We start from the raw sequence: 24690 nt of genomic DNA, 5'->3' as shown, positions 1-24690 counted from the left end.
TTTTATCAAGAAAGAAAGAAAGTACTTTAGGAATTATAAGTTGTACTTTCATATACAATACTGTACAGCACAAAGATAAGAAAATTCTCTTTCAACTCCATAAGTCCTTTAAATGTCCCAGTCTATTTCTTTGTACATTACAGGCATATAAATCCTACCTACAGAAACACACAACACTTGTAAAAGTGCAACACAGTGCAACTAAAATTATTCCTGAACTAGATCTAGATTATCCAAGTAGACTGAGGGTTTTAGGACTGACAACTCTACAGAAAAGACACGTTAAGGCAAATCTCATAGAGACTTTCAAAATCTTGAAAGGAATGGGAAAATGTATACCCACAGCATTTTTTCAATTGTCATGCACCACCAACACAAGAGGACACAACTTCAAACGCATCAAGGTGTCATGCAGAATGAATATAAAGTACATTATTTCTTCATGCACAAAGGGTGGTAGACCTGTGGAACAGTCTACCAGCTGAAGCTGTGGAATTGAGAACAGTTATGGGCTTCAAAATAGCCTTGGATAAGACTATCAAGAACAATCAGGTGAGCCAACATGGCCACTTACAGGTGGGGTGGTCATTAGGTAAATGAAGGAAAGATAGGTAAACTAGGAACCAGTGAGGATTTACTTCATTTCAAAGTTCCTCAACCACAAGGATCATGCCTCAATTGCTCTCACCTCCAGTACCGATTGATTACAGGTACTGTTTATCACCAACTGATATTAGATGGTCATATCACCAAGATTATCAAAATTAAGGACAAAAAATTATAAAAGTGTATCAAAGCAAAAAATTTCTCAAAATTGGATAAGGGTACGACACCTTCTACATCAAGCTGATGGATATGAAGTAGTTCTATATTCTGTTATTGATAAAGAAAGTGTCCATCTTGATATCCATAACATCTAAACCATAGTAGCATTACATTATTACTGTACAGTATAATCTGGATTTACGCGGTTTTGGTTAACGCGTTTGGTCATTTACGCGGTGCCTTGCCAGAATTGAAATGCTTTAATTACACTGTAAATTTGGTCATTTACGCAGCGAGTCGCTGGAGGGTCCAAACAGGCCGCGCCATTTTGGATTCAAGCGGCCCGCCATCCCGTCATGTTTGAGTACAAGCGGCGCTAGTAAGGTTGCTCAGTATGTCACTGTTGCGTTATCGGTGACTTCATATGAAGTATCGGACTGTGATTGGGCCACGCATCCTTACCTCCCTCCCCGGCTAACTGTGATTGGTTCAATGTAATATGACGTGCCCTGCCACCACAGAGAAGCCACTACCCAAGTCAGTCACCCTCTTCCCAGTCACCCCGTGTATACTGTACTGTGCTCCTGTATTGTTACCGCTAATCTCGTAAGAATGGCATCCGCTGGACCCCCACCACCACAGAAAAACCTTGCATTACTTAGAACCAGCCGCTCCAAGCCAAAGAAGATATGACGTGCCCTAAGTTACGAAGTTAAGTACAAGATCGTACAGGAGTTAGAAAAAGGAACGAGGCAAGTTGATTTAGCACGCCAGCATGGCGTGAACGAATCTATGATCCGGACGATCAAGAAGGATGCCGCCAAGATAAAAGAACACACGAGCATCACAAAGTCTGCAGGTGCTTCAATGGTGAAGTACTGCCAGAACAAGGTGCTGCTCAAGACTGAGAATTTGCTGGTGAGCAATCAAAGCTAGACGTCGCATTCTGGATTGAACAAAAAGCCTATTTTTCTAAAAACCAGTTTTTGCGATATAGTCCAGAATGCGACGTCAACATCTCGCCCATCTCCACCCCTTGAGTTGACATTTGTTTACTGCTCGCTCTGGGGCAAGAGATGACGGTAGCAATGCGTGTGATAGAGGGTGCGGGAGGGGGTTTTGAGAATTGCAATTAAATGCCAGGTAGCTACGTCTTCCTAATACTGTAATATGTATCAAGTATTATTAGAGGTTTTAATTGCCTGTATGTTGGCCTGGCAAGTTATTGCTGGGCATTAACATACCTAGGTATAAAGCTAGACGTCGCATTCTGGACTATATCACAAAAACAGTTTTTTAGAAAAAAAAATTACTTTTTCCTTACATTAGTGAAGAGTTTAACAGTCTGGGTGAACTGAACTATTACCACTACATTAAACAACAAAAAACAACTTCAAACCATCCCTAAAGAGTACAGGTACAACATTGGTAATACAGCAATAACAATTTTTAGTGAGGACTTTAAAAAGTTTTAATGAAAAAAATAAAGAAATCTAACTGAAATAATGGTGGTAGACACTTAAATATGGAAAATATAACATTTAGCACTCACTTGAGCTCATGCAATTTGGCTCAGCTGCATATCTATTATCCCAAACACATGGACAAGATGATTCACTCTCACCACTGGGTGAGGAACTTAGAGGCGAGTGAGAAATTGTAATAATGCCATTCTCAGTTTCATTAACCGATGAAGATCTTTTGGTTCCATTCCTAACAATTGATGTTACATGGAATGATGAGGCTGAACTGTGTTTCAATGATGAAGTCAATGTTGAAAAATTTGAAACAATGGATGAAGTTGATAGCTTTCTACTGACTTGGGAAGTTATACAATTGTCAGAGGAAAATGATCTACCATTAATATTCTTACACATGATAAATGATGCGACCTTTTGCAATACCAAAAATAATTGTTTTGCTGCCACAAAAATTCCTGGATACTTCTTCTTGAGCTGTCTGCGTTTACTTTTATTTGCCAAAAAGATTACCATGATGAAGAAACCTTGAAGTGTATTCAATACATCAGTTACCGCCCTGAAAAAAAAATTAAATATGAAATGTGTATTCTCCAATGCCATCTAAAAAATTTTGAAAACTGTAAAATAGGGATAAAAAAGTGAAGAGGGTACTAATACACCTTTTCACATATCCATTGAGACATTGTTACATAACTATTTGACAAATTTCATAACCGAATGACAGACAGAACACATATCGAATGACAATCGAAAATAACTGTTGGTGGTATGTCATTCTCCAATTGTTACATTCTCAAACTATATGTAGACTGTCGGTTTATTGTTCACCTCAGTCAACTTCATAACTTATGTCAACCATTTCCGTTAACATGAACGAACAATTATTTTAGATTGTCATTCGATATGTGTTGTGTCTGTCATTCGGTTATGAAATTTGTCAAATAGTTATGTAACAATGTCTTAACGGATATGTGAATAGGTGTACTCTACAGGAAAATTATAAAATAAAGAAAATCTAACAAAAATTCCTTGAGTGAATTCAAGGTAAATTTATGAGGTTCACTAGACTGTATAGAGCAGGGGTAGCCGCATGCAGCTTTTTTGACACTTCATGTGCAGCTTGTGGAAATTAATTGGTTGAACTCCTTTTTTGCATCATAGTTAATGTACGGGGAAATAAGAAAAAGGCTCAGGCTTTATAATTTAAGAGTCCACTGCATTAAAACATAAGTTTAATATTCAAGGTGGGTAAAGTTATTTAAGAATTTAAATCCTAACATTAATGGTGGATTTGGATCAGGTGTTCTTCATCAGTGCTGAGGGGAGTGATAGTGTGAGGGAGAGGGACTAATGAAACTTTAGGTCAGCAGAGATTACAGAGAAAGGTCAGGGGCACTGAGGTCACAGAACGGGAGAGCAAAGACATTTGGAAAGATTGGGGAGATTTGAAAGATCACAGGTAGCATAATGAGCTGGTATCCAGCATCAGGCCATGTACATTTACTTCATTAATGCAGTGTAACACAAGACACTGAGCTGTGCAGACCTGGTTGGTACACTCGGTATACAAGATGTTTAGTTTTAGAGTTCATAAAAATAAGTTGCTCTTAAATACTGTAAATTTATTTGTTAGTTCTGTGTCTGAGAATTTTGTGAAGGAAAATGGCATCATTAAATCATAAGAAACAAAAGCATGAAGATAAAAAGAGAAATTTTAAGCCAGTGTGGGAAAAGATTTCGCATTTATCATTGTGCCTTATCTGCTATGTCAATCACTCACTAGAAAGCCAACATATGTCCCTAGTGGATGAAGAAACTGCACCATTTAAGACAATGTGAGAAGGACCTAGGTGTGTATGTTGACAATGAGCTGAAGTTCTCGGGCCATTGCGAGAAGGTAAATCAGGCAAATATATTATTGGGTCTTATAAGGTCGTTCGGATATCTAGACGGTTCGTCCCTCGGAACGATCTTCAAGAGTGAATTGCTTCCCCATCTGGAGTACTGTCACCCCATCTGGTCCCCAAGATATGTTAGGGACTGTCAGTTGGTTGAAAATGTTCAAAGGAGGGCCACCAGACTGGTGCCTGCACTTCGGCACCTCAGCTACCCCGAGAGATTGGAGCGCCTGAACTTACCTAGCTTATACTGTACTACAGACGGGCAAGGGGTGACCAAATTGAGGTGTATAAGCATCTCAAGGGGCATTACTCAGTCAAGTGTCCTTACTTGGAGATGTGGAAGCAAAGCCCCACAAGGGGTCACAGCTCAAGATTGAAGAAGCTGCAAGTCCAGAAAATTGTGAGGGCAAACTTTTTTCGGAGTGAGAGTTGTGAACTCTTGGAACAATCTACCAGAAAGTGTTGTGACGGCACCGAGCTCTTTCAAGACAAGACTTGACCAACACTGGAGCAGGTTCAGGTACATTCAGCAGCCGGGGCATGCCCAGTACTTGCCAACAGAGACGTGACCGATCGCCCAAGCAGTTAACGAGGCAATCATTTGGTGAAGAGGATAAAAGAAAAGGAAAAGTAATCAGAGACGTGACCGATCACCCAAGCAGCTAACGAGCCGATCAGTGGTGAAGAGGATAGAAGCACAAATAACTTGAAACGCCACTACGAGAGAAATTACAAAAATATTTCCTGTGAATATCCACCAAATTCAGATTAATGGAAAAAAAAGTTAACTAATTTAAAACCACCACTAAATAGCCAACAGATACAGTTGACAACTTTCAGTAAGGAAGCTAATATACGATGACTAGTTAGTTTCCTTATGGCATGGAATATTGCATGTGTAAAATACCCACAGGACTCTGATAAGAGAATTTGTTAAGAAGAATGTTGCTGAAGTTGTTGCAGTGTTAGATCCAAGTAACACAAAACTTCAGCAACTAATAGCACAAACTCCAGTTTCACGCCATACTACAAAGAGGCGTATCCCCCATATCAGTGATGATGTTACTTGCGAGATTCAAAATTATTTGAAGAATTCTCTAGCATTCAGCTCAGCTCTTGAGAAATCTACAGACATACAAGTCAACCCAAAATCGAGACATTTGTTTGTTATGTTTCCTCTGATGTAACTGTGAAAGAGGTTAGACTTGGCGCCATTAAAAGAAATAACTCATGATGTCGATATAAAAAATGCACTTAACAGGTCCTTATCAAATGCTCACAATCCAGTGGATAAACTTGTCAGTGTTGCAATCGATGAAGCACCTGCAGGACTAAGTGCAAGATGAAGAGTGACATCAACTTTCCAGTTTTTCAGTATTTATTACTTCGTTCATTGTGAACATCTTGCAGCCACGTACTTCGGGTACGAAAATTTTACGAAAATTGTCTGCGAAATTGTTAACTTCATGTGCTTAAATTTGAAGACCTACTGACAGTTAAAATTAATTTAATGAAGAATTTGACCTTGTAGATTAGCCCAATGATGTCTCTTTCTCCTGCAGTGTGAGGTGGCTGTCAACCAGCAATGTCTTGAATAGGTTTGTTGGTCTGTTGGAGTCCATCATTACTTTTCTTACAGAAAAGATATTATCCTCAACTGGAAAAGGATGAATGGATGCAAGATCTGATGTTCCCTACTGATACTGTACAGTATAATGAAACATCTACAGTACAAACTCTCAACTTGGCACTTCAGGGAAAGGATATGATGTGATCTTACTCAGACAATTTTCAGCTTCCAGATTAAAATAAGAGTTTTTCAAAGAGACACTGTCAAGAAATTTCAACCAATTTTCCCATAACAAAATGGGTATAAATGCAATGATATTGAAAGAAAAGACCACAAACTGATGGAATACAGAGAAAATTAAAAAGTCTGCTTGATAATTTCCTAACCAGGTTTGATGACTTACAAAAGTTGAGACCCTGCTTAACCTCTGGTTACAGATTCCTATGTACTGGAAATGGACCTGGGTGACCCATAAATCTCAGTCCACAATCAAGTTCTAGAAGCAAGTTCCAGAAATACAAAATCCTAAACTCAAGAAAACTAGTGAGCGACTCATCTCAATTTTCAGCATGTCACTGTTGTGAATCACTGTATACTCTGCAATGAAGTCGAAGCATCAAGCAATCTTTACAAATCAACACTGGACGGACCTAATTCTTGACAACATATCTGCTGGATTTTCAGAGATTCACAGCCAAGATGGAAACCCACAAGACCTCAACTAGCAGTAAACAGCCTGATAATTGAAATATTATCTTATAACAACTAATAATACTGTTATTTTGTAAAGTTGTATCTGATTAAAATCTCAAATTTTATTAGTTGCTTGTGTTTTTCTTATTTTAAATTTTCCATTCTGTTTTGGCCAAATATTCACCAAGACAAATAAAAATGTTTATGTCTTGTGTCTCTCAAACATGTTAAGATCATCATATGTGGTTAAGTAAGTGTGGTCACACTTGTAATATGCTGATTAAGTAGCTTTTTTCTGGAAAATGAAAGCTAATATATTTAAAGGGTAATGTAATTCTATATTTCTGAAAAAATGTATGCTGTATAAAGGCAATTTAAAACCTACAAGCACAGTGTAATTTGAGGAAGTGTATTCTAAATGTCTAATTATTTTAAGGCTCATTAATAAGCAATTCCTCAAATTTTAAAATTCCGGACACAAATTCTTAACCATTATGTGATAAGAGTACCTAAGTATGAAATTTGAAAAAAATCTACATTCCACTTGTGAATTTAGCACATGTCACTCTATGGTAGTTTAGTACAGGGTACTATAAATCACTACACTAACTTGAAGGGTACATTAGATGATATGGAAACTTTAAACTGCTTTTCATTAGACATTCATAGGTGGCCCAGATATACATAGCTGATGGTCTGCTTGAGCAGACTAATGATGATTTCTTGTTAAATTCAATCATGGCATAATCTCATTTCAATAGATCGGTTTCATATCTATCTAAAAATTAACACCCCCAACATGAAGCACAATACTAACCACAGCTCAGGTGGTGGGACTTTCCAGGAGATAATTTCTGTAACCCAGCAAGTGCACATGATCACCAGCAAGGAGAACTGCTGCTTAAAGCTGAGGGATAAAATTTATGAAACAATTATTGTTGGCAAAAGTTTGACACATGAGAAAGTCTGAAATTGTTGAATGAAAACTTTTTCTTGTATAAAAAACTAACACCTAGACCAAGACAACTCCATATCTGAAGCATTATCTAGCATGAAGATTCTAAGACCTAAAGAGGTACAAACACAGTATAAATAAAGTCAAGAGTATCTGGCTTCATGTTAGAAGAAGTCCCATAACTGTCCAATTTAGTTCATATGCCTGAGAGAGAGAACAAGTGAGCACAGCTACACCACTTGGAAAACTATATATTTGTGAAAAAATTTACAATAATTAGAGTTAATTAATAAAATATTATTGCTCCTGGTAGCCCTGCGTGTGGATTGTTCAACTCATTGGACCCCACCTGTACGGTAGTTTTTTAACTGAGTGTACACTACTTTATCTCAAATTATATACAGCTCTTCCCCGACTTACGACCTACTCGACTTACAACCACCCGCACTTACGACCTGCCTCAGTCGTACCCAAATTCTGTCAAATTACGTATTTTCGAGTCCCAACGTCAGTACAGAGATAAAATTTTCGTTTGTAATTCACTTTAAAATGGCTGGCAAGCTTAAAAGTGAGTGTTTTGTGGAGCTGAGAAGAAAAATAGACACCCACTTTAGATTTTCTATGTATTATTCAAGCATTTTTGGCTTACGACCATTTCGACTTACGACCTGGATTTGGGTCCCTGAACCCGTCGTAAGTCGGGAAGGAGTTGTAGTATAGACAGAACTCTGTATCACAGGGGACGACTATCACTGTTCAATACACAACTGACAATATGTTCCTACATGGAATAAGTTGGACCCCAAGTTATAGTAGAACTACATAAAAAAAAAACATACATTCCCATAAAAAATTACCCATTATTGTTTATTATATACAGTAAGCCCTCGAAGATCCGGACCCGGGAAATCCGGATTTCAGGAGATCCGGACAAAAAATTTGGATTTCTGGGCTAAGAAGCCTCCGAGAAGTTTCCCTAAGAAACCTTCCCAAACCAGAGCAAAGAATATTTTAGGCCCATGGGCGCTGCTTGACCCGTCAGTTGCTTGGACACAGATGCCCGAGCAGGTGGGGAAACAAACAGTTGACAATTCTTGTTTATGGGAATATTATTTAATTCACTAGTAATGATACAATGTTTCTTATTGTGTTATCATAGGTAAATGCCTGGTTTATATATGGTAATTTGTTTATCACTACATCAGCACTGTATTTTGGGCGTTTCTTATATCATTTATTATTCGCCGGAAAATTCGGACAATCGGCTTTTCCAGACAGGTGGTCTCCCCTTTTAGTCCGGATCTTCAAGGGCTCACTGTACTGTTAAAAATTAGAATTCATGCATAAATGCAGGTACAAAATGTCAAGTTAATCTTACAGTAATGACAAACATGAGAAAATATTACCGAGTGATTGCTAGTTGTCTGTGTCTGTCTGTCTCCTTCCTTCTTAAGTCACGTTGCCACCAGCATTCTACACTTTTCTTGTTCATTGGGTAACTATAATAACTTTCAGACATACAAGGGACCCTGCTTAAGAGTGAAATATGCATTCCTGAGATGAGGAACTCATGGTAAGCAAAAACTCGTGCTTATTTCCTGTACATGTACTCACCATGCAATTTCAGACTTTTATTACTTTAACTTTGACCTTTATCCTCTTAGCCGCTTGGGCGGTCGGTCACATCTCTGTTACGCACTGTTGGCAAGTACTGAGCATGTATCTGTGCCAGTGTTGGTTAAGTCTGATCTTGAAAAAACTCTCACTCGGTGCCGTAACAACATTCTCTGGTAGATTATTCCAAGAGAGTATAATTCTCACTCCAAACATGTTCACCCCTCACAATTTTCTGGACTTATGGCTTCATCAACCTTGAGCTGTGACCCCTTGTGGGATGGGCATCGGCCAATTCCAGGTATGGACGCTCAACTGAGTAGTGCCCTCAGAGAAGTTTATAAACTTCAATTAGGTCACCCCTTATCCGTCTATAGTATAAGCTAGGCAGTTGCGGGCATTCTAATTTCTCTTGGTAAGTGAGGTGGCCTAGTGCAGGCACCAGTCCTTTTCACATCTGGTCTCTATTAATGTTGTTTCTTCATCCAGTTAGGACAATTTAACATGTGATACACCTCTTTACAGTTGGTACAGTTGCAGAAATGTGTTCTTACACCCCCTGTGGTAACCTATATAACCTTTAACAAATCTATCCACCAATCACGTTCGTCGTTACACGACCAATACCCATTCATTCGTAAATAGTGATACTGCACTAATACTGGGATGATGCGGTTTGGAGACACGGGTTAACATAAGGGGGTGTAAAAACACATTTCCACTACTGTACCACCTAGGTACATACTCTTACACTTCATGACATTGAATCTTGACAGCCATTTCTTCGGCCACTCTTGAAGCCGACAGTTTTTTCTGTAGCTCTTCACAGTCTGTTTAATTCTTAATTTTCCTGAATAACTTGGCATCGTGCACATACATTTGCATGGAGGAGTGTATAGCTTCTGGCACGTCATTTATGAAACAAACAAACAAACAAGAATGGGCCCAGTACACAGGGATGCTTCTCTTTTTGGGACACAAAAAGGCAACTAAACCACTTTCACAACTATAAAACTAGGTTCAGTACTGCACCTAATCAGAGCTGGGTGAACCGAGGGTACCTTGGTACTGTTCCAGTGACTCTTTAAGACAGGAAGTGAGCACAGTATCCATTAAGTAATTATACTGTGCCAGTCTTTACAACAACGTCCCTAAATGTTTTTAAAAGACATCATAATCTAACACTACAATGCACCAAAAAAGAAACTTACTCAGCAATATAGTCCCGTCTGCGGTACGTCTGCTCCATGGACGTCCTCATTGCAGTGGCACTTTCATTACCCGATTCATCTTTACTCAAATTTCTCAAAACTGCTGAATTTTCTTCAATTACTTTGTAGTTCCAGTATGTAAGTGCAATGAATATGATGTTAAAAATAAACAGTAATGCTATGGGTCCATAGAAATACAAGAACCGTGACATTTCATCTGAAAAAAACAACAACAATATAGTGCATATAAATAACAGAGAAGTTAAGTAAAGTGTTCATCAAGCTGTCAAAGTGGTCCGGCGGTAACACGTGTAACTCTCACCAATATGTCAAGGGTTCAAGCCTCGGCCTGGACACGTGAGAAGGGTGCTATCCAGGGTGACCCTCACTACCAAACACCACAGGTTTCCCAGTCCCCGGTTTCCTCCTGTACTAACACTGGATAGACCGCCCAAATGGCTAGTAAGCTGATCGAAATGGTGAAAATTATAAAAAAAAAGTGGTTAGTTACCAAATTACTTTTATGAGCACCTACTCAAGACTTAACTATTATGTACGGTACAGTACTACTGTACAAACTAGATACAAATTAAGTTTGCTGTATGTATAGAATTTTATGTACTGTACAAGTAAATATCTCTGATAGTTGGAATCCCTCAAACACGGAACTTTCCGATAGCTGGAAATGAAATGTTATCAGTAATTCATTCCCATGCCAGAATTTGCTGGAAAATTCCAGCTTTGGAAACGATTTTCCGGAAATTCCAAAAAAAAATTACAGTTTACCTGAAAAATTCCAGGGATGGGGGATATTTTTCAGGGTTAGTGATATGTTGTAATTGACAATTTCTGGAACCTCCGAGAACATTTTTCCGTTACCCAGAAAAATCCGGGGACGAGAGATTTTTTCCGGCTTTGAGAGAGTACGTAGTCTCGTTACCCGGAAATCTCTCATTCCAGTTAGTGATCTGCACCAATTGTTCCAGCTAACAGATCTATCACTATTTTCTAATGTTAGCTTCTGTGAAGATCACCTTCTCTATGATGCCTCATACCTTGAAGGAGCTCCCCTCCCATCCCCCCCTCTCCAAATGAGTAGCCTTTGCAAAAGAGCCTCCATGTTGCCTTATCACTACCTACCCTTTCTGCCCTGTTCCCCTTATCTTCTCCCATGTTCTCTCAATCTATTGATTCACCTTTCCTTCCAGAGATGCAGGCAGGCAGTCTCTCTTTCTCCATTCTCATACTCGCCAATTTACATTGTCCCCTCCCCCATTCCAAACACTCCTTACACATTACTACAGTACAGTATTTCTTACCCTTCCATTCTTGTAACCTGAGAACAACCCTCACCTAACTTATATCTGAAGCTTTGAAGAATACATATTACCAAAAAATAATTACTGGATGAGCACACGTATTTTTTTAAATTATATTCTTATTAACTTATAATTTTTGCCAATTTTCATGTTGAGTGGTCAGTCTGACCTCTGTTATGACCTTCATTGTCCAATGTTAGTACAGGCACATGAGGAAACTGGAGCACCTGGAAAATGAACTGATGTTTAGAAGGGTCACACAGGATAAGAGCCTTCTCACATCCAACCCATGGATCCAACCTGGGATGCAGTAGAGTCAAACTTGCTACCATGCTACCACTGACCACCATCTTGAACAGAGGTGGTCTGACCACACCAGTTTATCACGTATAATAAGTCTGTACAGTATTAGTGAGTATGCTGTATACAGTACAGTTCAGTAAATACAATAGAAGCTCCCTCCTCTACACCCTTAAGTCAAAAAGCTTTAGCACCTGTATTAGGTTCAATAAATATTTGAATGAGTACACAATTTTAATTCAAATGCATACAGTACATAATAAGCAAAGGAATCCTTATTCAAAATATTTTAATAGTACAATATTGTGTTGGCTTACCTGAACATATTAAAATTACTGATGTACATACTGTATTTCTTTTATTCTCAGTTAGGCCGTATCCAATCTTTAATGCATAATCTTTAGTGCATAACAGAGACGTGACCAATCGCCCAAGTGGCTAACGAGCCGATCATTTGGTGAAGAGGATAAAAGAAAAAGAAAAGTAACAGACGTGACCGATCGCTCAAGCTGCTAACGAGCCGATCATTTGGTGAAGAGGATAAAAGAAAAAGAAAAGTAACAGACGTGACCGATCGCCCAAGTGGCTAACGAGCCGATCATTTGGTGAAGAGGATAAAAGAAAAAGAAAAGTAACAGACGTGACCGATCGCTCAAGCTGCTAACGAGCAGATCAGTGGTGTAGAGGATAAAAGTAAGAAAAGTAATGCATTCTTATAGTCATCCTAAATTAATTTCCTGTATTTCATTGAATTCATAGTGATATAAAAAGCTTAAAAATTAACAATTGAATAAACGTTAAATTGTTTGTTTCTAAAAGCCAAACAACTTCATAACTTACACCTGCCTTGAACCAAAGACAGTATAATACAAATATGGATGAATTACTTTATTTTTTGCTTTCACATGACGTCACATACTCCCAAAATGCAACGCAACTATACTTACAAGGTGGTGGACCGTGCAAAGGATTATGGGAGCTGTGACATCAATGCAAACTAAAAATATTTGTATAATGTTTTGCGATATCTTTATTGACTATTTGTTTTACTAATTACAGAGTATATTCTAAATAATACCAGCATCATGGAAAAAATAAAAGGCTAATACCACAAAGATAGAGTTAAAAACATTATACAAAGCACGTTGGTATGGTCTGTTTGCATTCGTAGAGTCAGAGACTACATGACTAAATGATTTCTGTGGTTAGCCTCGTGCTCAAACAATCTTTAACTATGATGGAGGTTTTAATTTATTTTTGTTTTACTTTCATTTTTTCTCAATCTCATAACAGGTGTGTGTTCTATCCACTAATTCTTAGTTTGCAGTGATGTCACAAGTCCCATAATCCTTTGCAAGGTCCACCATCTTGTAGTTATAAACAAGTTGCATTATGGGAGTTGTGACGTCAATGCAAACTAAGAATATGCAATACACTTTCCTTCACTGTCCAATGTAGACCATTCAGTACCCTTCATGCACCCACATTCTTACAGTTCTGTATTAGAGTAGCACAGTGTGAACCTATCAATATCATGGGTTTTCTCCAAGTGCAAGGTACTGTCCTCCTGATCTAACACTCATGTGGATGGCCCCATAAAAAAAATGGTGAAGAACTATCTGTGCAGGCAGAGAAGGCTTTATCCAGAGTGTGCCCAATTAATAAAAATAAATAAAAAAATACAGTGTGTCCCCATGTACAGTATAGACCATAATGTGGTAAGAATAGAATTTATGGGAGAAGAGGCTGAAAGTTGAATGAAACAAGAGTGAGAGTAAAACACATTACTGTGCTCATTAGGGATATTAATTATCTGAGAAAGGTCTGAAACTAAATAGCTAAAGATATGAAGGTTGGGTAATTTTAGTCAGGTTATTTGATACCAGTATAAATCAAAAGACAGATTATTACACTTACCTATGAACCAACATTTGCTTTCACCTATGTAAGGCTTAATAATGCCAGGGACATTATCTGGTGCTAAGAACTGCATACACACTGTGATGATTCTGCAAGATGGTTGATTGGGTATTAACAAATTGTAATTATCAAAATTTTTATTTTATAAAACAAAATTACATCACTTTAAACATTACTTAACCAAAAAATTACGAGATAAATAAGCAAGGCAACTAAGTATGTTGTACCAACCCAATTGCAAATGGTCCTCCAAATGCATAGAGCGGGTAGACCCAAACTGGTACACTGCTGGGAGGGAGGTATCTGGCAAGGCTCCTATGGGAAGAATTACTGATCACCATTGACTTTCTTTTAATCATTTTATTTGTTAATTAGAAAAAACGAGACAGTTAACCTAACTCCAGCAAAGAAGATACAGTATTTTCCCCCTGGGATATAAAGCCTATTTTTTTAATATTATTCAACATACCTCAGTTACTTCTAATTATGCATTATAAAATTCCAAAATTCGAGAAATAAAATCAAGGATTTGTTGAAATGAAAGTCCAGTGTAAACAAAATACAGTAATTTACAATGTGAATTTACATTTAACAATTCACAAGTGTTCAACAAAATCTGTGTTCTAATTTCATATACCGTACAGTAAACCCTTGCTATTTGCTTTTCCAACTATTCGCAGTAAGCAGAGGGTGGCTAACTTACGAGTCACCCACACGTGCCCGCAGTGTCTCCTCTCCCTTTATCTAAGTTCAACCATTGCCTGCGACGCAGCATCTCTGTGTTGTACTCAAAACTTTAGTGTTTCTGTGTGAAATGGCCCCTAAGAGATTGCCTAGTGTCAGTGGAGTGAAACATTTAGAGACCTCAAAGTCAAGATGAAACTACTACCAATCACGATGTTTTTCAAGAAAGAACCAGCTGCTCACCCAGTTGATTTGTCACCTTTACCTACTCAGTCAGCTGATGCCACCGCTCCACCACCCACATCCCTGCCAACTGCTACCCCATCACCCACCTCTCCACCAACCACCACTGCATTGCCCTCTTCCAACAGTGATCCCGATGATCTTCCTAAACTTCAGTAACTAGTTTTCATCCTACTGCATAGTACACTTCATCAAGCTCTAAACTTCCACATATGAAGGAGAGTAGAATTGGTGACTAAGTTTCCCATACACAGTATAGGTATACAGTAGTGCACTAAGGTAGTATAACTTGCTATTTCCGTCATTCTTTGGAACGTAACCCCTGCGAATAGCAAGGGTTTACTACTGTAAGTACAATGTGGGGATTTTGTAGATGTTCAAATTATTTTGGGGAATTGGTGAAACAATTGGAGTCTCAGCCAGCTAGCCATCTTGTACAGTCAAAGATACAAGTACCTGTACCTTCCCAGTTTTGTCTGAATATAACAAGAGCCTGACCTTAACTACATCTGGTCAAGCAAGCCTAACTTCTATATTTCCTTACAACTAATCCCTGCTGAACAGACCACACCTAGTATGGAAAGAGCAACTCAGAGGCACAAATCCACAAGAGAAATGATTGGAGCTATGATTTTGTTGTACAGTATAGGAGTGATGTACATTCATTGGAGATAAGAGTGATACACAATAAGCACAAAAACTGTTAACAAGTGGATCTAGTAGTACCCAGAGAAAGGCACCATGGTGAATAAACAGCTTTCACGCCAACCTCGCTCAACAACACTGTATGAAGACCAAAGGATTATGGGATGCATACAAGCTAAACCTAACATCAAAGGAAGAGTTCCAACTTTAGTGCACATCACGAATGGTAGTGTAAAGACTGAATTCAGCGTGGGAGGTGTTCAACTCGTGCATCCCAGCTATTAAACCTGCATTAGCACAGTGCTACAAGGAGCAATGTATGGAATTCCTAAGACGGTAAAAGCAGATATGGACGACAACTTTTGGGAACATGTCACATTTTGTGATGAAAAGACATTTTCAACAGATAGTGTGGGTATACACTACTTGTTTCCAAGGTTCAATACTGTAGTTTCAAGAGTGTAGTCACCTCTTCAATTTGCTGTGTTGCCAATCAGTATATTGAAAGGTGCTCACCTAATATGTTCTGATGATCCTGGTTAATTATTTGATCAATAAGACATCCAAAAACAAATAACCATGTCCAAAACATGTCTCTTTGATTTTAGATTTATATTTGGATTTGCACAAAAGCCAGATCTCATGAAGATTGGGAAGTCCCACTTATTTCACTTTATTATACAAACTAATGCTAACCTAACCAATTCTTACCTAACCCCTCATTATCGTTATGGTGTTCAATTATCAGGTGAAGGAAGTGGGAATTCCTAATCTTTGTGTATTGGTGGTACAACAGTAACACACATAATATCATGGGTTCGAATCCTGGCCTAAGACACATGAAAAGGGTGTTATCCAATATGACAGGTATCCTCCCAATACCCCAGTTTCTTCTTATACAAATACTGGACAATAAAACTCATAACAAAGTAACAAAGAAAAGACCAACCACCTGAAAGGCTAGTAAGCTGGTGAGTGGTAAAATGATAAATTAAGAGATCCAAATTCAAACTTAGATATGTGTATGAAAACCTTACCTAATTTTTCTCCAGACTTCAAAACAAAGAACACTGAGCCAGAAGAAAGTGGCCAAATAGCCATACTGCATGGCAAGTGCTGTGGAAGAAAACCAGTTTACATGAGGATAAGACAATGTGGTACCTTGAAAAGAATAACAGATACATTTATGTACTGTACAAAAGTTTTATTATTATACAGTATAATTCAATACCATTAGAATCAATATGATTATCCTAATACTTTTATGATATTCATCATTATTTTTCATACAACATATGCAGTTTCTATTTCTTGTTTTAACCCTAAACACATTCATAAGATATGGATTAATGAGCATTGCCATGTCCTTGGTCACTGGATTATATTATACTGTGATAACTCTTGAAGGGGCTTTCAGGTTTTCTTGCATACAGTACATGCAGGACACTGGCTCTCTAAACCTAAGATGAGTATGATGGCATGATAAATTTAGAACTAACTGGTAATTTAGTGTCATCTGAGTATAAGTTACAGTATTGGTTCAGATTTTAATAATATTTAGCAAAACTGCAGAGAAGTTTACTGTAGTCAAGCGCACTTGATTAGTTATCTCTTACCAAGAGGGATTGGAAGGTTTTCAAATGCAGAGTTTGTACTATAAATGGTCAAGGACCAACTTAATAGGATTTACTTAGAACCTAAATTTTTTTTTTTTTAATGAGAAATAGCCCACCCGGGCACAGGTCATCGACCTACAATGGGTCGGGGGAGAGCATAAATATTAAGAGGCAAAAAAGAGTACTGTACTGTACTATGTTAGTCTACACCACAAAGATGGCCACCCCACCAGACATCACAACCTCTTTTCCTCCGACCAGACAACTCTATAGCCAACTCTCCCCCTGATAAAGCCAATCACTTTGGCACCTTATTCTCCTCTAACTACACCTCAATTGATTCCAACTATATCCCTCCTACTCTTCGTCCTACTGAACCTATGCACTTTCCAATAATCTCCACTCGTAGGGCTGCTGGTGTGTTATCCAGGTTGGATGTGAGTAAGGCCTAAGACCCAAACTTTTCCTTCTTCTTGGAAGCATATCCTGGTTTAACCCATCCCAAAGAAGGGTGGACATCCTAATCCCACTAACTATCGTCCCATTGCCCTAACTTTATCCCTCTCTTAAGATTTTTTTAAACTATCTTGAACTCTCATTTTCTCCGTCACCTTGAACGCCACTCTCTTTTGTCGAATCACCAGTATGGCTTTCGCCAGGCGAGATCTACTGGTGATCTGCTCTCCTATTGCACCCATCTTTGGTCATCCTCTCTTAGGGATTATGGGGAAACTTTTGTCGTGGCCCTCGACATCTCCAAAGCATTTGACAGGGTATGGCACAAGTCTTTGCTTTCTAAACTTCCCTCTTATGGTTTCTCTCTCCCACTTTCTCTTATTTCTAGCTTCCTTGACAACCGATCTATGGCAGTTGTTGTCGAGGGATCGAACTAACTTTTTCTCTACCAATAGTGGTGTCTCAGAGTGTTCTATTCTTTCACCTACTCTCTTCCTTCTGTTTATCAAGGATTTACTTTACACTGACTAATTCTAACCATTCTTACGCTGATGATTCTACTCTTCACTCTTCTTCACATTTTCCCTTTTCCTCTAACTCTCAAATTAAATCAGTTTCTAGAGCTGATATCATTACATCTATCAATTACATCCAGCGAGGAAGTTAGATAATGTTTTTTGGTTGGTTTAGTCAGGTTCTAGTAAATGTTGCCTCTTAAAATACTTACTACAGTATAATAAGAACATCTGAAAAATTTGAACAATATTAAACAACTCCTTCTGGTGGTAGTGGGGTTCTCATACATTACCAATAAATGAAATCAAACGACGTGTTCTGGTGTTAGCCATCCGGTCCAATTAATTACCCAATGTACCCAAATATAGCCGGAATGAAGTCAAATAATGGTCCTAGATGAATAAATCGGACTGCTAATCACTTCTCGACTAGTATTTGGTGTCAGAAAGTCAAAAAAAATTGGAAAACTTACTTTAATCCGAGTTAATAGATCACGTGCATGTACCGACGGAGCGAGGAATTACCCAAATGTAGCCGCAATGAAGTCAAATGATGGTCGTACAAGCATAATTCGGGCTGTGAATCACTTCTCGATTATTATTTGGTGTCATAAAGTAAAAAAAAATTGGTAAACTTAATTTAATCTGAGCTGGGTTAGGTTAGGTTAGGTTAGGTACATGCACTTGATCTATTAACTCAGATTAAATTAAGTTTACCAATTTTTTGTGACTTCGTGACACCAAATACTAGTCGAGGTTAGGTTAGGTTAGGTTAGGTTAGGTTAGGTAAGGTAAGGTTAGGTAAGGTAAGGTAAGGTACATGCACTTGATCTATTAACTCAGATTAAATTAAGTTTACCAATTTTTTGTGACACCAAATACTAGTCGAGAAGTGATTGGCAGTCCGATTTATTCATCTAGGACCATTATTTGACTTCATTGCGACTACATTTGGGTAATTCCTCGCTCCGTCGGTACATGCACGCGATCTATTAACTCGGATTAAAGCAAGTTTTCCAATTTTTTGTGACTGTGACACCAAATACTAGTCGAGAAGTGATTGGCAGTCCGATTTATTCATCTAGGACCATTATTTGACTTCATTCCGGCTATATTTGGGTACATTTGGCTAATTAGTCAGACCCCCTTCAAGAGTCATTCACATTAGGTGTAGACTGAAGATGCAGTGGTGTTTGTGTTTGTGTTTCCATGCATCTCATGAACTCTTTTCAGACTAAAATAATATAATTTCTCTCAAAATAATGCTTAAATGATAGAAAACTTACCAATTGCAATGCATGACATCTTACTCATGTTGTAATTAAGGAATGACTGGCAGATGTTGCTGGAGAAGGCCAATATGAGTGAAAGGACATGCCACAGCTGATACCAGCCACCATTTTTTAGAAGTTCTGGCACCTTGCAGTAACACACCACCGTTAAGGACATGAAGAAGAGAGAGATAAACTGACATATTGGATACAATATTTCACGAACGTTGTCCAATGTTGTGAGGAAATTCACACAACCTAACGCACTGGTCTCATATTTGTTAAAGCCATCAAAGAAGGTGTCCATGCAATATTCAGTAGGAGAAAGACTTTGTTTCCTGTATGTTATATACCCAGATCCATCTAAGGTGAAGTTTTTAATTCTTGTTTGGGGAGAACACAATGCTAGCCCTGTTACTGTTTCATAACTTGGTGGCCTGGACGTGAATGGTGGGATAAAAGTAATGTTACCATTGGGAACACATCTATGGATGGAAGAGTTCATTATTTCTCCAAGTTTACAACACTTGCGCACACAAATTTTACCATCACATTTTTTGTGGTGAAGTTCTCGTGGATTAGAGTAACATAAATTGGCTGAGTAGGTCACAGATCCATTAGGGTTTTGCTGTCCGTCCACACAAAAATCAGGAGGAAATGAATAAATTTTTTTCAGCACAGTTTCTGGTTGATCCCAAATGTGAACCATACCTGTGGGAATCGCTACTAAGACAGAATCTTTAGAATTTAGTGATAATGTTTTCATTGGATCCTGGGTACATGTGACTGGGCTGTAGTGGTTTCTGATAACTGGCCATTCAACTGATTTCTTTTCGGTACCAGCAGCAATGGGTGGCATCAGTAAGTCTGGGGAATGGGCTGGATGACACAGAGTATCCTTAAGTGCTTCACCAGGAGGACAACAGCGGGGTACAGAGGGAGGAGGAATACACGCCTTCAACATCCAGGTAAGATTCTCTCCATAGTCCAAGTAATGGATGACACAGTAGTTATTGATGCGGAGACCACTGAGATAACCAGCTGCATCGTTCAAGACTATGTCACCACGATCACGTAGAAAAAACTGCCCTTTTGTGAAGTTCATCTCTCTGTGATCATCATCAACTGCACAGTGAAGGTCATGCACGATGACATTCAAGTCAGTCATGAGTTTCTGGAATAATTTTTTTAGGTTACAATACAATACTGTACCCGGTATAATGTAATCAAAAGAAAATATAAGTGCAGTACAGGTATCTGGAAACATGGGATGTAAAGACAGCTATAAAGCCATGGGCTAGAAAAAACATGGGCTGTAATGATATGGGCTCTAAAGATACGAGTTGTAAAGCTATGTATGGGCTATAAAGACATGGGAGGTAAATCTATGGGTTGTAAAAATATGAGTTATAAAGACATGGGCTATAAAGTCATGGGCTGTTAAGCTATGGGCTATAAAGTCATGGGCTGTAGAGCGTACACTCGCTCATATTAATGGGAAAAGTTGCGAACGTGTTTTTGAAAAATGTCAATTAGATTTTTGTGAAGGTTGTGTGATAGTTATAATCGGCACGAAAAAGAAGAGAACTTCTCTTACTCTCACTAATGACTGTCCAACCTGACGGTGGGTGACTAGGATCGGAGGTTCAGCTACTAAACAATTATAGGTCTATCAAGGTGCATAGGAACAAGTGAATGCCAGTGTTGCCAGACAGACATGACGTAACACAACAATCTTCATTTGCTGTTATTTGAACCAGATTATACAAACAACGGCGAATAAATTTGGGAGTTTCACGGCAAGATTTTACCCGTGCAACAGTTTACCTAAATATAGTACATACACGTTGGCCATTATAAGGTGTTTATTCACGATTTTCCTGCAACTTGTGAATCCCAACAAAGTATTGGTGTCAGGTTGGGTTAGTGACGAACACTGTGATGTGGCATTTAATTTATAATCTACACTGTATGTGATTCTATGAATGCTTTGTCCTAAGAGTATTTTTCATTGACAAACTTTAATAAATGTATACCTTTTCTTTTCATGACAAAACCATACTCTTGTAGCTACAATGGCAATCAATTTTGTTGTACAGATACTCAGTGACAGCAAATAAAATGTGGTAGTCTATACTGCTTAGTTCTGTGAATTAAAAGTAATTTTGTGAAAACAAATCTCTGCAGCCTTAATTCTTTCTTCAACATGACACTATCTTTTAAGTGTTTTTTATATACTTGGTACACCCTTTAACACTCGTCTTGCACAACCATATGAACAAGTGTATGTGAACATTTATACTGTTACACCTTTCTCGAGCCCTGGACCCAGCAGGCTTTGATCTGCTGATGACACTCCTTTGTTTTGAGGCGGTTCGACTAATTACCCAAAAGTACCCAAATGTAGCCGCAATGAAGTCAAATGATGGTTCTACAAGCGTAAATCGGGATGTGAATCACTTCTCGATTATTATTTGGCGTCATAAAGTCACAAAAAAATTGGTAAACTTAATTTAATCTGAGGGTCAGCGTAGATGGTGTTAAATCTGAGTGGGGCCGTGTAACCAGTGGGGTTCCCCAGGGGTCAGTACTAGGCCCACTCTTGTTCATAAGCTACATAGACGATCTAGATACTGGGATCAGCAGTGACATAAGCAAGTTTGCGGATGACACCAAAATAGGGCGGCAAATTAATTCAGGGCAGGATGCAAATGCATTACAGGAGGATCTAAATAAACTGCAGGGGTGGTCTGAAAAATGGCAAATGAAATTCAACACCAGCAAGTGCAGCGTACTTAATATTGGAAGAACAAATACTTATAATGTATACAGCCTTAACAACATCAACCTAGAGAAGTCGACTTGTGAAAGAGACCTAGGGGTACTTGTAAGCCCGGACCAACGGCCTAGAAAACAGTGCGTTAATGTTCGAAATAAGGCAAACAGAGTATTGGGTTTTATATCTAGAAGTGTAAGTAACAAGAGTGCAGAGGTCTTATTGCAACTATATCTTGCGCTAGTCAGGCCACACCTCGATTATGCGGTTCAGTTCTGGTGCCCCTATTATAGAATGGATATAAATTCACTAGAGTCGGTGCAGCGAAGAATGACAAAAATGATTGCGGGACTTAGAAACCTTCCATATCAGGATAGGCTAAAGAAACTTAACTTGCATTCCCTAGAAAGACGAAGAGTGCGGGGAGATATGATAGAAGTATTTAAGTGGGGGAAAGGAATCAATAAAGGGGATATAGATAAAGTTCTTATAATATCCGAGCAGGATTGGACTCGTAGCAACGGACTTAAGTTGGATAAGTTTAGGTTTAGGAGGGAGATAGGAAGAAACTGGTTCACAAATAGGGTGGTGGACGAGTGGAACAAGCTTAGCAACTTTGTAGTAAGTGCGGGAACTCTGGAAAGTTTTAAAAGGAGGCTAGATAGATTCATGGATGATTGAGAGTGGTAATAACTCTCGACAGGAGCTGCCATGCACAGGCCAACAGGCCTATTGCAGACTCCTTATTTTCTTATGTTAGGTTAGGTACATGCACTCGATCTATTACTCAGATTAAATTAAATTTACCAATTTTTTGTGACTTAGTGACACCAAATACTAGTCGAGAAGTGATTGGCAGTCCGATTTATTCATGTAGGACCATTATTTGACTTCATTTGGGTAATTAGTTGGACCCGAGTTTGCATCGGGGCGATTTCACCAGAAAGCGGCACAACTCTGGATCTTAAATATGTAATCGTGTAACTAATTTTACCCAGAGTGTGTACACACTTAAGAGTAAATACAGAGTACAGACGACACACAAAAGTACTGCCAGTCAAACAGTCTCACCTTGGTAGGGAAATCATATTTGCTCTCCCCATCGATGTAGATACCAGTAGAGGACCGGCACCCGTCTGCAGTCAGCACCTGCTCTGGGCCACACTGACACCTGACCAGTTGGTCCATGCGAGTCGGTACTGTCTTGCTGGTTCCTTCACTGGCTCCTGGCCCTGCCGAGGACGTCGCGGTCATCAAAGGCGGAGTTGTGTGCACCTCATCAGAAATATCCATGTCGACATCCCCCAGAGGTGTAACTGTGCCCACCTCCTTCCAGGTGTCGGGTGTGTCATGTTTAGGGTCACTAACAACACCTGTGCTTGTTGGTGCCTCTGTCAAACTTTCATTACTGGTGAGGGAGGAAGGCGGATGGTATTGTGAGGTTGTATTGGCGAGTGGAGGGAGTGTGGAAGCCCTGGGCATCGCTGTGCTCATCACCACCATCACCCCCAACACTGCCACTCTTATACACATCTTTCAGCTTTGTAAACTCGACGGGTATGCTTACTAAACGTCCAGAATCACTGGTATTTCCTGAACGACCAAGAATTTATCTAAGTCACATTTAAACTGTTAAACCGCACAATCAAGGGAAGCGATTTGTTTGACACCAATTTGTTTTCAGTCACATTTTGAGGAGTAGAGGGCGTAAATACATAAATATTGGTAAAATTAATTTTCACAACCAGGAAAATCCAAGCAGGTAAATAATCCAGCGGACGAGACACTTCACCTAACCACGGACGTCAGCTAGGGACTACAACGCTGCCTTTCCTTTACGCTACAACTTGGCAAGTCGACAGCAGGGTTGCCAACTCGGATTTTCAAATGTCGCTAGGCTGGTACCTAAAAGTAGCTAAATGTCGCTAAACCTTCCATGGAAAGTCGCTAGCTATTATTCCCCCCTTCAGTAATTTGATGCAAATAATATTTTCATAATGACGACTATAATGAACGGAGTATAAATAAAATGTATTATGTAAAAATAAAAATATTATTTTTTTTAAAGTTTAATGTGCACACTTACCTATTATTCAATAGTAATTGCATCCCAGTCCTCTTTGTAGTCGTCGGCAGTGTGAACAACTGTAGAGCTGGAAGCATGTGAAGTGCTTGGTTCAGGTTCTCTTGTAACTGTATGCCTCCACAGTCCCTATCTTTCTTAAAATATCACTAGGAAGTTCATAACTTGCACAACAGGTGTTCTGTCTTTTTAACCCATACTTTATTGTAAGAATTGCCTTTAATGTCGATAGTTTCATTTTGTTGCGCAATTTTGATTCACAAAGTTCATATTACTAAATGTGCGCTCTACATCTGCGTTTGAATGCGGAAGAGATAAGGCAGCGAGTGCAATTTCAGCCATTTCATGGTAAGGGTTTTCACCTGTCGCATCTCTGTAATTTGCCACTTCTGACCACAATTTTAGGGTGTTAGATGCATGGACGGGCTGACATCAAGTGATCAGGAAATAGACGTGTCCCTCCTTCTGTACCACGACCCGTTCAAATGTATTAAACTTTTCTTATTATTTATTGTCCCTGTAACCCCGTTGCTATATATTACGGCTCGAAATTAGGAAAACTGAGTTTTCATGGACAGTCCAAAAGTATCCAGAAAGTCGCTAGATTTCTGTGGATATCTCTAGATTGCGACAAGTCGCAAATCGCTCTAAAATGTCGCTAGAAAAAAAAAA

General features: G+C 38.8%; 1 protein-coding gene across 2 annotated transcripts; it reads right to left on the bottom strand.

Moving 5' to 3' along the window:
- Window positions 1-104: 104 nt before the first annotated feature.
- LOC121871844 (probable G-protein coupled receptor Mth-like 1) lies at window positions 105-23764 on the bottom strand. 2 transcript variants are annotated; one of them, XM_042374385.1, is made up of 8 exons: window positions 23007-23764; window positions 19175-20333; window positions 16339-16417; window positions 13961-14044; window positions 13727-13818; window positions 10191-10407; window positions 7228-7317; window positions 105-2802 (listed from the first exon to the last, which is right to left on the bottom strand). In XM_042374385.1, the coding sequence occupies exons 1-8, from the start codon at window positions 23466-23468 to the stop codon at window positions 2307-2309; spliced, it is 2679 nt and encodes an 892-aa protein (XP_042230319.1). In that variant the 5' UTR covers window positions 23469-23764; the 3' UTR covers window positions 105-2306. The 2 variants fall into 2 exon arrangements, with proteins under 2 accessions (XP_042230319.1, XP_042230320.1); XM_042374386.1 differs by lacking the exon at window positions 7228-7317.
- Window positions 23765-24690: the final 926 nt, after the last annotated feature.

The sequence above is a fragment of the Homarus americanus genome, unplaced genomic scaffold (assembly GCF_018991925.1).
Source record: "Homarus americanus isolate GMGI-L3 unplaced genomic scaffold, GMGI_Hamer_2.0 scaffold39675, whole genome shotgun sequence".
NCBI lineage: Eukaryota > Metazoa > Arthropoda > Malacostraca > Decapoda > Nephropidae > Homarus > Homarus americanus.
This window is presented reverse-complemented; position numbering and strand designations above follow the sequence as displayed.

Bases quoted from the DNA above. Each gene is read 5' to 3' on its own strand.
- LOC121871844 (XM_042374385.1), bottom strand. From the start codon at position 23,468: ATGTGTATAAGAGTGGCAGTGTTGGGGGTGATGGTGGTGATGAGCACA. The intron at 20,334-23,006 runs GTGAGACTGTTT...AAATTATTCCAG, and splicing joins AATATGATTTCCCTACCAAG to AAACTCATGACTGACTTGAA. The intron at 2,803-7,227 runs GTTAGTATTGTG...TTTTTTTTTCAG, and splicing joins GTCCCACCACCTGAGCTGTG to GGCGGTAACTGATGTATTGA.